At 42.4% G+C, this 15,435-nt stretch overlaps 1 protein-coding gene across 1 annotated transcript in view; it reads right to left on the reverse strand.

The window, feature by feature from the left end:
* yap1 (Yes1 associated transcriptional regulator) overlaps positions 1-15,435 on the reverse strand; it is a 30,685-nt gene extending 15,250 nt beyond the window's left edge. Inside the window, exons 1-3 of the mRNA XM_078245793.1 lie at positions 14,666-15,435; positions 13,002-13,231; positions 906-1,024 (exon numbers count right to left, since the gene is read on the reverse strand). Of these exons, the coding sequence (XP_078101919.1) occupies positions 906-1,024; positions 13,002-13,231; positions 14,666-14,866 (550 nt within the window). The 5' untranslated portion in view covers positions 14,867-15,435. The remainder of the gene's footprint in view (positions 1-905; positions 1,025-13,001; positions 13,232-14,665) is intronic.

Genomic DNA, 15,435 nt, shown 5'->3' on the forward strand with positions numbered 1-15,435 from the left:
TCTGACATTTTATAGAGCAAACAACTAATCCATTAATCGAGAAAATAATCACTATGAAGTCGACTATGAAAATAGTCGTTAGTTGCAGCCCTAATATATATATATATATATATATATATATATATATATATATATATATATATATATATATATATATATATATATATACACACACACACACAGTATGCTAATATGCACATGCAAAAATAAACTATAGCTATATTGGAAAATGATATCCAGACAAATAGCAGCACATTATTTGTCATCTTTGAAAATGTAATAAATCTTTGTCATTTGTCACTGATAACCTGGTTTGTAAACATCGAGGGCTATTATTATATATACAGATTTACTCATAGGTTGCCAGATAGAACCCAAACGATTTGAGAATGCAAAGAGACTTCACCTGTAAACTCTGTAATCTGTGAGTCACGGAGCTCCCCAAACATGTCAGACAGGACCTGTCATGTTCTACCTCCGTCTTACCTCACCTAGGGCAAATTCCAACTGCACGACCAGAGCTGAGCTACACACAGTCTTTTTTTTTTTTCCTTTTGTGACATGTAACAACTAGACTAGACTGCAAACTCCTGACTTCTACTGTATGCGGTGTGAACGTAAGAAAATGCCCATATATTACCTCAAAGAAATGTAAATCTAAGTTTATTGCTGAAAACCCCCCACAATGTGATGAACATTACAGTATCTGTAATACATGCCAAGTGCTGCTTTTTTTCAGCATTAAAGTTAGAATGTAAACAGATAAAATGTGTGTCAAATTGTGGGGGTTTTCAGCATTAAACTCCGTTTAATGCTGAAAACCCCCACAACATGATGAACAATTATCCATGTGCTGCTTCTCTGATGAAACTAAAGTTAACAAGTTCCACGTATACTGTACATACCACTGGCTGGGTTCATAATGTTCTGTTGCTGGACTGGCACAGAACTGGGCGGGGGGGCCTGGTTCATCTGGAGCAGGGCCTTGCGAGGATCCTGCCAAGTGGTGGTCTGATCAATGTGGCTGTAAGGAGACGAGACAAAATAAATAAGTTCTAAAAATGACTTATCAGGGTGTTTCTAACCAGTAATCAGTAGTAAGGTCAAACCAAGAGCCATATCAGAGTGAAACAGCAGGTCACATGCGGGAACTGATGACTTTCAACAAGCTCTTTGATGAAATCACTGAATCTAACCCCTGCTTTTTGTAAACGATGACTGTTACAGGAAGCCAAGCTCAGCTGTGTCTGTTTGGACTCAGTCTGAACCCACAATTCAATCAAGATTCACACAACGCTTTCATTCTTAGTTGGGATTAGACTGGGCTATTTTCCCCCTATAATCCACTTAAAATTGTACGCAGATCCAATCGGAACCCTTTTTTTCAGCGATTATCCAGAATGAAAAACTGCAGAATTTACATTTTTTTTGCTTGGGGTGGAGATGTGTTAACATTCTGAGTTTTATTTTCAATTTGTTTAAGATTTGTGGAAAATGTGCGGGAAATTTTTGCGCAATTATGGGTCCGCAGATTCCGCTTGGTGCTGGTTGTACTGGTTGTACGACACGAATGGGAATGGATAAAACTGTCCCTCGATTTTGAAATAACATAAAGTTATAAATAATTAAGACAAAACCGAGCAGTAGACTACAACAGTAGACCACTAATATACGTATAAAATCAAGTATGTGACTGTAGGTCAGCTGAACACTTCTTCTTGAAACCGTCCAAGAGGCTATGATGGGTTTCAAAACAGCTATTGTTAAACGTCACACAATGTTGCTCCATCTATTTTATGGCTCGTCTTTGCCGGGACAGGAGTGGGGAGCGGGGGAGGGGGCATTGTGTTGCATTCGGTGAAGGCATTGATAATTAGTGCTTTGTTGGTACTTGTTGCTTGATTAAGATGGAAAGCTAATACAGGAAGCCCTCCTCTCCTGAGCAGGACCCTCTCTATTGAGGGAGGGTCAGTCCCAGGGCTCAATGCAGGGGGTCCTTTTTCCTGGAAGTGGCTCCGACACTGTGGAGTGTCAGGGGCTTTAACAATCTGGCGCCACATTTACAAAGCTTTCACCTGCTTGACAAAGGCACAGACTGAGCTACGACCTAAAACCCCACCATTCACTTGTTCTTTTTAAAGATCCCATTTAAAAAGACCCCCCTCACCTCGAACAAATAGGCACCAAGCTCCAGTAGCTTGTTTATGCAACACCACAAGCATTCATATTGTTGGGAGTGGCTGATTCACTGCTAAACTGTGTTTCGAAAACAGTGACAATAAATATCTATTGTATTCATTTCAGCACACATGACAAAATAAAGAGAGTGTGTTCACAATGCAATTACCCTCAGCTATATATTGCACCCTGCAATAATCATGTTCTGTCACCCACTGGGATTCTTTACGACTCGCTGTTAATTTGATCCCAGAGTGCCATTAGCCCAGATTTTGGAACAGCTGGCTGAAGTGAGAGATTGGGAGAGTTTCTCTTGGCCTCTACGGTAATCCCAGCCTGCCTGTCTGCTCTCTATCCCTGGCCAGAGAGCGAGAGGGCCTGACTCAGCACTCCTCCCCCCCCCACACAATGCAACCCATTTTGAAGCCCCCTCTTGTTTATGCTTTACTGATCAAAGGAGCTGCCAAATCCCCTACCCAACCCTCCCCCAGCACACACACACACACACATCGCTGGAACTGCTCAGATTGGAGGGGGCCCCTTGAGAAAGAGGGGGTCACAGGGAGCGGGTGAGACAACTACAGAAAAGAAGGGGGGGGAAAAAAGTGAAAGAGGAGAAAAAAAAAAACATCTACGGAAGCAATCCCTCTGAATTCCATTGGCTGCATGAGTTGCTGTGGTCCTGTTACACTCTGAGCGACCGCCCTGCCCCCTTCACTGCCTCCTTCCCACTCTGGAAACTATGACATTTATTATAGAGGGGAGGGGAGAACAGGGGAGGAGACTGGGAGAGGAGCACTGGGATAAGGAAAGGGAGGGCTTATCGTAAATAAGAGGCCTGCACATCCTGGTACACCAATGCCGGACAGAAATGCTACAAGTGGAAAAGACGGATGGAAATATTTCAACCTCAAAGCCTCCAAGAAGTCAGATTATAAATCATTACCCACACCGCTTAAACATGTGCTTTTCTTAGCACAGATGAAAGTACAAATATTGAATTTCCTATCAAACCCAAGCCCCGGGAGACTAATGTGTGTAGCTCCAATCAATTAAAACAGAGGAGATCATAATCAAAAAGCCTGTGATAAAATCCACACGCTGTGAGTCAGCACTGCACTGTATTCAAAGAGCCTGTATGTGGTAACTCAGAAAACTGGTAAATAAGTTACCAAGAGCCAGTAATTCATCACCAGATTTTAGAACTAAAAGATGATCCATTCACTCAACCTGCCCTGAACCCTAACATGGCCAGGGCTATACGCCGCTTCCTGTAGGCGAAACATTAAACAAAACAATGTCATGGCAACTGTTGGGACGGCTGGAGGCCACCAGTTGCTGTTAGGAATTGCTGATGATCTGCAATGTCCACAGTCACAACTGCTCGGTGTTGTCTTTACATGTCTCTGACACCATGTCGAGCTCAGCAGGGCGGCCACCACACCCTCCCCCCACACCTCCGTCCCCGGGGCAGGGCAGCCGAGTGGGCACATAGCAAACTGCTGGTGGGCCAGGCCCCGTCCACAACGATGCAGTTACATTTGAGAACAATGTTGACATAGGGCTGTCCAGTTGATGGAATTTCCCTTTCGGCTCCTAACGATCCCAAAAACAATGTAATTGAGAAGAATAATTAACTTGCACTTTACGTTTTGCCACCAACCTCTCACTTTTGTCCTGGGTTCTGAATGACACGTGCACTTTCGCCCCTCCCAAAGGGAAGGGTAAACTCACTCAGCCAATATTTGAATATAGTTTTTATATTATTTATTATTTATTTTGAGGGGGGATTCAAAACGTTCAAAGGGAAAAGTATTAAGGGACATTTTACAGTTCAAGGTGTTTTCACTGTTGATTTGTTAAACTGTTTAAACTGTTGTTGTTTTTTTTAAATTCAATAAATGCAACATCTTTCCAAAAGCCAATGAGTAATCGTGTTGAATAATTTTGGTTTCAATATTGATCAAAATAATTGTGGTTATGATTTTTTCCATGAATCGAGCAGCTGTTTGTTATTCAAGGTTTCAGTGTACTGTTTGATAGTTTTCCAAAGGGTTGCTGTCCAAACTGACATGCCAAAACATTAAGATGATGCTTAAAGTGATAATCTTGATGATTTTTATTTAAATGTAAATGTATACTTTATTAATCCCGCCAGGGGAAATTACAGTGTTTTCACTCTGTTGTTATTATACACATTACACACAGGCCTGAATTACACACACATGCTCAGTACCTCTACATGCACTAATGGAGAAATGTCAGTGAGTGAGGGAGCTGCCCAATGGAGAGGCGCCCCGAGCAGTTGGGGGTTCGGTGCCTTGCTCAAGAGCACCATGGCAGTGCCCAGGAAGTGAACTGGCACCTCTCCAGCTACCAGTCCACCACCATACATTGGTCCGTATGGGGACTTGAACCGACAACCCTCCGGTTCCCAACCCAGCTCCCTACTGACCACTTGAAAACATTTGAAAGTGGTCGATTATGAAAAAAATGGAGCGCTCCATTTTTTTCATAATCGACCACTTTCAAATGTTTTCAAATGAATGTTTTTGATGTAAATCAAATCTGTGTAAGTGTTAATGTTAAGTGTATCGGTAAAGTGTCTTGAGATAACTCTCGTTATGATTTGATACTATAAATAAAATTGAATTGAACGTTGCAACATGCAATCCTACTGTGAAAGACGAGCCAAAACAGTGAAACAAATCAACGTATCTGCATTAATGTTATTGTGGACATGGCCTTAATCTGACATTCCGACATTCTGATTACAAAACATCATTAGCTTCTTCGTGAGAAACTGTCAGTAAATAGGCAGGTATTGCAGCAAAGCAGAGCAATGTGGTTCAAACATGACCCGTTATCAAGTTGGTTGCGTGTAGTGCCATGCTTTACTCGCTCCGTTTTGCTCAAACTATCATCATGGTCGACTGTGGCTTAGCAGAGCACCGAGTAGGACTCTTGATCCACCCAGGCACTTGACATCTCCTTGACCGATGGCCCAATTATCAAGGTGGCGTTTATTGTGCCAGCGTTATTTATAAGGTGTCTTGCTGAGGAGGAGGGCGGGGGACCTTTCACATAAAGGCTAAACTTGACTTTGCTTAAACGATTTGGCAATCAACTTTTCTGTTCGGTGACGTTCACATGGAAGCTGGTCCCCCCCCCCCTCCCCCCCTCCCCCATTGACTTTTCCATAATAAGAATTCTAACTCAAGATGGAATTTCAGTGAAATCAGCAGCGACTGAATCCGAAGATTTGACTGGATTCAGCTTCAACGAGTAGCTTAGCAGCGGTTCAACATCCTTTAAGAGATCTCAAGTGAAGAAGTTTGACTGTTGAACTTGTTTCACAGACCTCATCGGATTACAGGAGAATGACAAACTTTCCTAACAGAGATTGCCTGTTTACATCCATGAAAACTGTGGCGTTTACATCTGGCATTGGGGAGAATGTTCTTTCCAAAAATAAGTCTGCTCCGTGGTTTAAATGTCTCTGAAGAAGCTCTGCTACCTGCCAAAACAGCAGATCAAAGCTAGATTTGAGGCCAGATTGACTGTTCATTCCACTGAAATTGTCTCTCTTCACAAGCCAGATGTCAAAAACTGCGTTTCACTGGTGTGAAACAAGGGAGTGAAGCTATGGGTGGTGCAGCAATAATGAAGCACACCCCACAGCTGAGTTGTCAAATGTTAAAAATGGGATCCTCAGGCCACAGTGGCTCCACCCAGGGAGTATATGCTTGGAAGGTGGTTGAAGCCGATGACTAAAGAGTGCACTGAGGGAGGCAAGATGTAATCAGGCCTCTAAGACGAGGATGACCACCTCCACACTGGGGATGCCTGGCTGCCTCTCTATCAGCAGGACATCATCAAGAGAGATTATTGGGGCAACCTCTGTGACCCTATTGTGGCTTTAAGTTTCCCTTTGAAGGAGGCTTTGTATCATCATACTTCCTAACGAAGCAACTAATTCACAAAGGACTGAGCGTAGCTTGGGAGGTTTAGTTTGACTGCTGTTTATTTTCAAAGAGTAATTCAAAAGCCTCATTTATTTAAGTGGCATTTTAGGGAGTGGCATGTGAGATTATTATTGTTGTTTTTTTTAGCAAAAACTGTGGCTAACTTGTGTTGACCGCATTACATATAAGCAGAGAACAGTCCCTCCAGAAAAACGTGATCATGCGATCGCATAATTCAATGCATAATCAGCCAAAGTCCGCATATGTATGCGGGGGGGGGGGGGAGCCGGATTTTTTCAAATATGCCAAACTTTCGCCGCATATATTGCCGATTTCCGCGCAAAATATGCGGGGCTTGCATGATTTCGTAATCCCCGCATTTTCGTTGCAAAAAAAAAGTCACATATTTTAGCAGAAAGTTGAAAAATGTTGCATTTACTTCACACAAGAGCAGCCATTTTCCCCTGTTGCCATGGGAACGTTACGAAGTGACGTAATTACGCCACATGAACGTCATCAAAAAGCTGCAAACCCCGCGATGAAGCCACGATGAAACCGCGGTTTCTGCAAGTTTCCGCAATTTCATTGCACAAATATCCCGCATATTCCATCGCATTTTTTAAGAAAACGTGCCGCATAATCAAGAATTTTTGCCCGCAACAATCACAAAAAAACTCATTTTTCTGGAAGGACTGATGATAAATTAGTAGACTCCCATGCATGCAATATCACACTTTTCATACAAACATTTAAGACGTGAAAATTGTTCAAATGCATGCATGCAGCAAAAGGCAAAAAGATTTTTTGAGGGGGTATATGTTCCCCCCCCCCCCCAATATTTAGAAGCGGTAGATTTGTTCCCCCTCAAAATATATGAAAGACAACCCACTCCCCAAAAGAGGTAAAATAATCGTTCAGGGGGCTACACTGGGTGGTTAAAGAACACAATTTACACGTGTGTTGTTTTGAATATGCAGAAAGTCTGAACAAGAGAAGGAGAATAATCATTTCCTCTACTTAAATGAAGACATGTTCACAAGAATGCAGGAAAGTGTTTGACACTCAACATTTTATTGGGGAGGACCCCCAGACCCTCTAAACCTACGCCCTTGCATGAGGTGCTATGGTTTGAGTCGTTTCGGGAACTTTAAACCCCACCTGAGAGGCTCCACTTCTCAGTTACTGCATCTCTGTGGAGATGCCCTCAGTGACAGTGCAGGCATTGATGTCTGGGACAGAGGTGTTACATCAAGTCTTTGGTAAACACTAGCCTGACTTTCTCACAGTCCCATTTGTGTACTGAGCTGACAGGCCCCAGTTGAACAGGAAGGGCCTTGTCTGTGTGTGTGTGGTCAATAAACCAAAACTTAGTCAAACACAAAGTTGCTCCGAATGAGGGCTTTACGCAGGATCACGGCACCAGTCTTCCCAGCACCATTTGTGACTCACCGAGTGGCCTCGGTTCATAACAGCTTAGTTTGAAATCCAATTTGCGTACTTATCACGTCAAGCTTTAAGCAGGTTAAAGTAAATTAGATAAGAGTTGCTACTGAAAATATTTAGGTATTATGTATGATGTTTACATAAGATGCTGAGTATGGGATCAGTGTTAGCCAAGCAACAAAACTGAAATCCATTTCAGACAACGGACAGACAAGTCAACCGTGATACAGGACGTCAACCCAACAAATGTGGTGCAAATGTAAACAGCAGGCCAGGTTAACTTGTCAACTTCATTTAACACAACCACGGCATTTGTGTGCTTCTCTCAATGCACTGTGAAAAAAAAGTCATTTTCATTTCACACCGAAAAAGTAAAAGGCAATAAAATGCAATGGTACTTTTTCTTTACTCAATAGGAAAATGTTAAGAGATTTTAAAACAACAAGCAGCCATTTTTGCTTAACACAAGCTAAATATTACTATGGAGATACATTAGTCTGCTGGAAATCCCAACATGATCTCATAGACACAGATATCAACTGCATACAATGAGAGCATAAGGTCCAAATAAACACTTGGTTGATCTTTCCTGCTCCAAACAGACCCTCTTGTATTAAGTGCAACATATGTTCAGGAAACCCCATATAGACACACACAGACACACACACACACAAGCTTTAAAGTGTAAAAAAAAAACAACACAAAAACAAGCATCCTACAGTACATTACAGTATGAAATACAGAAATGAACAAATGTGGTCACAGTGAGAAAATGGATCATTTACAATCACTGTTAAGCTCAATTCGGAAAGACGCAATTCAGCCAAATCTGGTTGCGGGAAACCTGGCTCATCAAAACAGTTTAAAATCCAATTGTGGAAAAGACAAAAGTGTCCATCAACACACAGCTCTACCTGCCCCTGAGGGCAGACAATAGCTGCCCCCCCCAAAGCTTTCCTCTGCTCAGGGCTGACTTCCCACGGACTAAAAGCCCATTCAAAGCTGCATTTAATAAGCGCCCGGAAACAGTGATTACCCCTCCTAGTTGGCCGGTGTGTCTAAATTAGAAACCTTCATTAGTTTATGACCCAGCCCTGGAGAACGGCCCTGCCCCCACCCCAGCACCGAGCAAGGTGACCCAACCTCCCTGCCCCTGCCGTCATAAATCAAAGGCCACAGCAAACTGTTGGAAGAAAGAGGAGGAAAGGTCAACAGACTGTGTTGACATTCTCCTAGTCTTCTCCCAGCTTAAGCTTTTTGTTATTTATGTTGTAGTCAAAACAAAATAGAGATCTTTGCAGATTGCTCATATCTGACTCCTATTTCAATAAGCGCTACAACTACCGATTATTTACTTTGTTAAACTGTTGATTGGTTGTTGTTTTTTCAATTAATATTTTCATCACAATTTCCCAGAGCCTAAGGCGACGTCTTTAAATTGGAACAGTTTGAAACCCAAATTTACAATGATAGAAAACTGAGAACAGCAGAAACTCCTCACAATCGATAAAGCTGAAAACAAATAGAAATCAGCTTTTGGCCTTTAAAAATGACTCAAATCATTGATCATCGAATGCGTCGCCAATTCATTTTTCTGAGGACTGAGTAACCAAACGATTTACCAATTGTTTCAGCAGTAATTATTCATAACTAAATAAAAAAAAACAAAAAAAACAAGCAGGCCAAGCTGAAGCTGTCAGCGCTGTTTCACTTGCACAAGCTCAATCACTTATCAACTCCAAAGCTGAACATTTCAGATGTGAACAGAACATGGCGCAACTCTTAGGAAAGCCGCTGCCCTCTCTCACCGCCATCTTTAAAACTTCATGTCAACCATTTGTCTATTTTGGGAAGGCTCACATGAGTCTCAACGGGCCTGCGGTCTGAATAAAGATCACTGTTTCACTGCTGGTACAAAGGGAGGGCCGGAGTTTCTCTTGGCCCCTCTTCTAGTCATCTCCACATGGCTGCCATTTAACTCCATTGACACAAAAGAGGCACCATCACAGCACCACGGCTCCATTCATACCAAAAAACCGAGCCTGGCTTTTTAAAGGGAGTGGGACATCGGCATCCGCAGCGCGGCTGTGACTCACAGAGGCCAATCACCCCCAACTGTATGATCCTATAGTGTACTAGTAAACAACAGAGGTGGAGAAACAGGAGAAACACATTACTTTAAAAGAAATGATGATATATCTCTAAGGACAACAGCGGCCACCTGAGTGAAATGTGAGCCCCCCCCCGCTCTCTGCTCGGCCATGCTAGCTGGTGACAGACTCCCCCACCCCCCACCCGTCCGTCCCTCTGTCCAACCACCCACCCACACACTCTCTCTCTCTCGCTCGGCTTCACTCCTTCTGCAACGCGTCTCGGTCAGACAAGCCCCGTTTATAAATAGGGGAGTGTCTTTTCCAGCAGCTCTGCTGAGGCCGCCTGTATTCCAGATCAAATATCTGCACTTTGATGTGCAGGCGTATGGAAGATGTCTCCTGCCGGGGTTTTTTTTTTTCCTCCCTTACTTGAACACAAACACTGTGTACTACACTTGCTCTAGTTGTATAACATGCCAGTTGAAACACAGTTCTTGCTTTTCCAAAGCGGCACATAGAAAGATGCTCCGGTTTTGGAATAGACAAAACACATATGAGCAGAGACGTGCTATGCTCTAAAAATCTTCATTTTCTATGAATGTTTTTAACATTACTTTTTTTTTTTTTAAAACAGCATTTTCAGGATTTAGAGTAAATTGTTCTTTTTGTATAGAAAATGGCTGTTGTGTTGACATATGGTACAAGCCTACATTGTGAAAAGATGATCTTATTTTGGATTTCATTGTGCCTTTATCAATGATCACTCCATCCATCCATCCATCCATCCATCCATCCATCAATCAATCAATCGGAGACAGTGTTTTCAATATAAAAGCAGTAGAATAAACTCAAATAAAGCTTTGATAATTACGCAATTGTTACATAACAAGGGAAAATAACACATTGTTTCATTTACAAAGTATTCATACAAACAGCGGGGGGAAAAAAGCCAACAGCACAACAAATGTTTGAACTATAAGTTATACAAGACTGGGTTTTCCAAAGTAAAAACTTTAAATGTAGTTTACAAAATTGCTTCATTGTCTGGAGGCGCTTTAGATCAGTCAGTTTCTAAAGAAGTGATCTTGGGAGAGAGTCTATGAGAATACTTCCCCCCCCCCCAGTCCTTTGGTACAATTTTAGAAGAGCCTCCCCAAAACGGCCCAGATGTTCTCCAGATGTGAGACCTTTAAACATCTGGTACAGAAAGCTCTCTTTTGGATCGTAAGTGAATTTGAGGCTATCGTGTTTGTTCAGACCCAGTGTGTCAGAGGAAAATTTCCTAGAAGTGACAACATCTTGCCCAGAAGAGGAGTAAGAATGAATCATCTCTAAACATGAGCTGCTCAGCCTTTCATCAACTCTGGAACATGTCACAATGAGTAGATAATCCTAACACAAATGATTCACTTTTATGAATAATTCCAAGTTATCTTTTCACCGAATTAAGTCAAATATATATAAGAAAGTAACAAAGAGTAAAAAAGAAAACCTAAAGATGCTATGATATAGCTACTATTTAAAAAGTTTGACTTTGGATGAATATTGTGGATGAGATCTGCTGGTTAGCAGAGTTTTGCAGAGATGCCTGCCCCTTGCTGTCTGGGGAAGCTACAATGATCCATTGTTTCTACTGAAACCTGAGACCAAGAAAAAGGAACACCACATACAGCAGCAGTCCCTCAAAAGACATCTCTCTTGTTTGCAGAGGCCACCAAATTTAATAACCTACAATTCAACTATTGCAATTGTCTCTTTTCCAGCACACTGGCCGCCATTGTGCACTGTAGCAGATTTGCAAATTAATGTACACTGAACAGAGCTGTATTATAAGAGTCAAATCTCAAGACCACTTCTCTGCTAACTTGGACTTGTCTTGACCATTAGCGCAAGCTAAAAGTTTCATTTCTGCTCTAAAAAAAAAACGTTTTATAACACGTGCTTGTAATGCTGCATAAGTTGCAGATTGAATAGTTCCGTTACATTTCTGTCGAACCTTAAGAAGATACTCAAGTTAGAGCTGTAATCGGGCCTTAAATGTTCGGCCCGACAAGGCCCGAGCCCGACAGAATTCAGCCTTAGCCCGACAAGTACATTCCGATTGACAGCTTTTTAAAAGCAAGAACCCGTTTACAGCCCGACATTATTCAAATGTGCGCACGCACACAGCTCTATTGCCTTTTGTCAAGAATGAGTCATTTATACATTTTTAAACATCATTTATTCATGACTAACTTAGGCTTTAGGCAACTTGGAAGTTGGAACAAAGAAATAAAATAAGTCCTACAGACGCCAGCCTCCGTTTCACCTCCTCAGCATCCATTTTCGCGCTAATCGAAACGCATCACCTGACCGCTCATTTACCGCGCAACCCGGAGCGCAAGCCCGAGCCCGGCCCGAGCCCGTGTAAAATGATCAAAATTAAGATCCGATCGGGTTCAGGCAAAGATCTTCAGCTCTAACTCAAGTACTATTTTCTGTATACACTGTATATTAAAGGTATTGTTTGGTTTTATAGTCAGTGTATCACCTACAGGAAGTAGATGGCAGTCAGCACATCTCCAGTTTGGAGAACCGGGCAGGAGTACTGACACAGAAGCTAGGCAATGTACTGCTGTGGACGGGGGCTGCAGCTAAGTGTACGCTATATTCAGAATATGTTCACCGCTTTACTTTGCCGTCTGACAGCCCTGAGGAAGGTTTGTGTGACCGAAACGTTGTGAAATAAAGTATTATGCATGCATAATGGACAGTGTGAGGGACAACAAGCCCTTCTCTTTGGAAATACATTTTCTCAAGCGTAGAACATCAGTATTCCTACGCATAAGTGCAACTGGGCCGCAGTCTCTCCGTGGTTTGTGTAATTAAAAAAATACATGAAAATAAAAATGAGTGATTATGACAGCCACGAGGAAATGCCATTCACTGTGGAGACAACAGAATACCTTCATGAGCCCAAGTATACACAAGAACTTTTGCAGAGGGAGACTGAACGGGGATAGGAATACTCATGTTCTACGTTTGAGAAAATGTAGTGCCAAAGGAAAGGGCTGTCTGACGGCAAGGTAAAAAAGTTGGAAATATTCTAAATATAGTGTACACCTAAACCCAAAATACGTTTAGCTGCAGCCCCCGTCCACAGCAGGACATTGCTTAGCTTCCGTGTGGGGGCGTCTATATGTGTCTTTTTGATAGGTATTGACTGTCTTGCTATGAATGCTTTCTTTTTTCGTAATGAGCACACTAGCAACTTATTTGCACGGCAGTTAAGTATTGAATCTTGAATCTAATGCAAGAAAACACTTGTTGACGGCATACTTACTTGAGGAAGTATCTCTGGCCCGAGGCGGTTTTGGCCATCTCCCAGCCCGGGGGCAGGGGCACATCATCGGGAATCTCATAGGAAGACTGACGCAGATGTTGAGGGGCAGCACCTGGGGGGGGCATGCCAGACAGACCCGTAACAGCTCCCAGCTGCAGGGAGGCCGGGGACGAGTGTGCGCGGACATGGTGGGGGGTGAGTACTCCGCCGCTCCCAGCATCAGTGCTGGCCTGGGTGGGAAGACAAGCAGTATGAACGCAAGGTGCAAGGTAGTCTTTTGAAAACACACAAAAAGTTGCTTTGAAAAGCTTTAGTTCACAGTTATTCTACAATAAAACATTGTTTAATTTGAGGACATTACAAATGTCACAATAAAAAAAATTGCATTTATAAAAGAATATATAAACTACATGTTATTAGTTTTGAATAGAAAATGCCATAGTGTATCTGAGGCTAGGCTCCTAGGCTTGTGTGGGACAGAGGAGAGCGCAGACTCGCTGTACAAGAACGCATGCGCACTGACGACAAAAACCTAACAGAGACCATAAGCAACAGTTGTGGGGGACGGTAAGGAAGGGGAGGGGGTTTGGGTTGGGATGGGGGTAAATAGGACAAATTCCACCATCGTATGATCGCAAACCATGTTGATTACAAAAACCCCGTTTTCGACACTGTCTTTATTTATTTCCACATGACTGCTCCACTTCTATAAATAAATATGCAGCCATGAATCCAACCAAAACATTTCCACATTATACCGTTCAGGCTGACAACGCACTTTAAGTGTAATAACGCCTTCCTGTCTTCTGCGGATCCATGTTTCCAATAATAATGCTAAGGACAAACAAATGGCTTTGAGGATAGTTTGGTTCCTCTAACTTTTACGCACAGGCCCCCACGGACCTTTTCTCTGCAGTGATTTTACCGATCTAATCACAACTGGTTGGAAAATGTAGAACAAATGTGCTGTACTGAAATACAAGTAAAAGAGTGAAGGGTAAATCCACTCTTTTATTGCAAAGAACCCTTAATAACAAAGGGCTTTTGTATCCAGCAAAACAAAACAGTGGTGGAATGTAACGAAGTACATTTACTCCAGTACTGTACTTAAGTACAAAGTAGGCTACAGAGAAATATTGTACTTTTTCCTCTACTACATCCATCTGACAGCTTTAGTAAGTAGTTACTTTACACATTAGGGTTTTTGCACACAAAACACATGTAGTTTATAAAATCTGATGTTGTATTATACATTAAACTACCCAACAATGTAACGGCCTACAAGTCCAGCTGAAATAATTAGACCATTAAAACACACAACTGTGCCTTTACACTTTCTAAAATGAGAGGACTTTTCTGCATTGACTACTTTTACTTTTAATACTTTAAGTACATTTTCCTGATGACTCACTTTTACGTAAGTAACATTTTCAATGCAGGACCTTTTACAGTGTGGTATTAGTAGCCTACTTTTACTTAAGTAAATGATCTGAATATTTCTTCCACCACTGCTGCAAAGTAGGATAACGTAGCCCCAACTATGAAGTGACTGTAGCAGTCAGTCCCATACTGTGGGCCTGGGCCCCCCACAGGATGGGCCCGGGCCCCGACAGGATGGGCCTGATTTCTGGGAAGGGGCAGAAAGAGAGACAGGGCGGGCTTACTTGTCTAGAATGGGACTTTGGTTCAGGGGGTTTGAAGAAGGAATCTGGCAGTTTCCTCATCCTCATGGGTACGGAAGGGGGCACGATAGTGTTTTTCGGGTTCATCACGGCGTTAAACAGAGCCTCCAGGTCGGTCTCAGAGTCGCCCCGTACGTGGACGATTTGGTGTCCGGCAGGAGGGTTATGCTGGCTCGGATCCATTGTCCCAGAACAGTCTATGAACTTTATGTGTCCGAAAATGTCGCGTTTAGAAACTCACAAAAAAAAAAAAAAAGAAGTTTGAGCCAATCCCAAACCTTTTTTTTTTTTTTTTTTTCTTTTCTCCCTTCCACACAGCAGCAGGAAATCTCGACGACACTCAGTAAAAGTGATCCCGAGTCATTCTAAAGTCTTAACAGTCGAGTGCTTTATTTTCTCCCAAAGTGTGTTAGCTGTCGAAATCTGCAGTGAAAGACAGCGCTTTCCTGTTGTTTCTTGCTGGCATACTTGTGAATGTAACAAAGCGCATATCTACTCCACACTGGAATCTGTGTTGTCGTCCCGGCCCCGACTTTTCCAAAAAAAAAAAAAAGATGCAGACGCAGCCACAAAAGACGGAAAAAAAACACAACACACGCTTGGCTGGAAGAGTCTCACGTTTTCTGTGTTTCGGCTAAAGTTGAAGCTGTTAGAGAATATTCTCATAAGAAAGATTCGTAGAACAAATCTCCGCAGCTCACTTTCTGGAGAGAGAGAGAGAAAAAAAAAAACTTTTGCTCCAGTCGGGTCTA

This window comes from Sander vitreus, chromosome 3, assembly GCF_031162955.1.
Source record: "Sander vitreus isolate 19-12246 chromosome 3, sanVit1, whole genome shotgun sequence".
NCBI classification, from domain to species: Eukaryota; Metazoa; Chordata; class Actinopteri; order Perciformes; family Percidae; genus Sander; species Sander vitreus.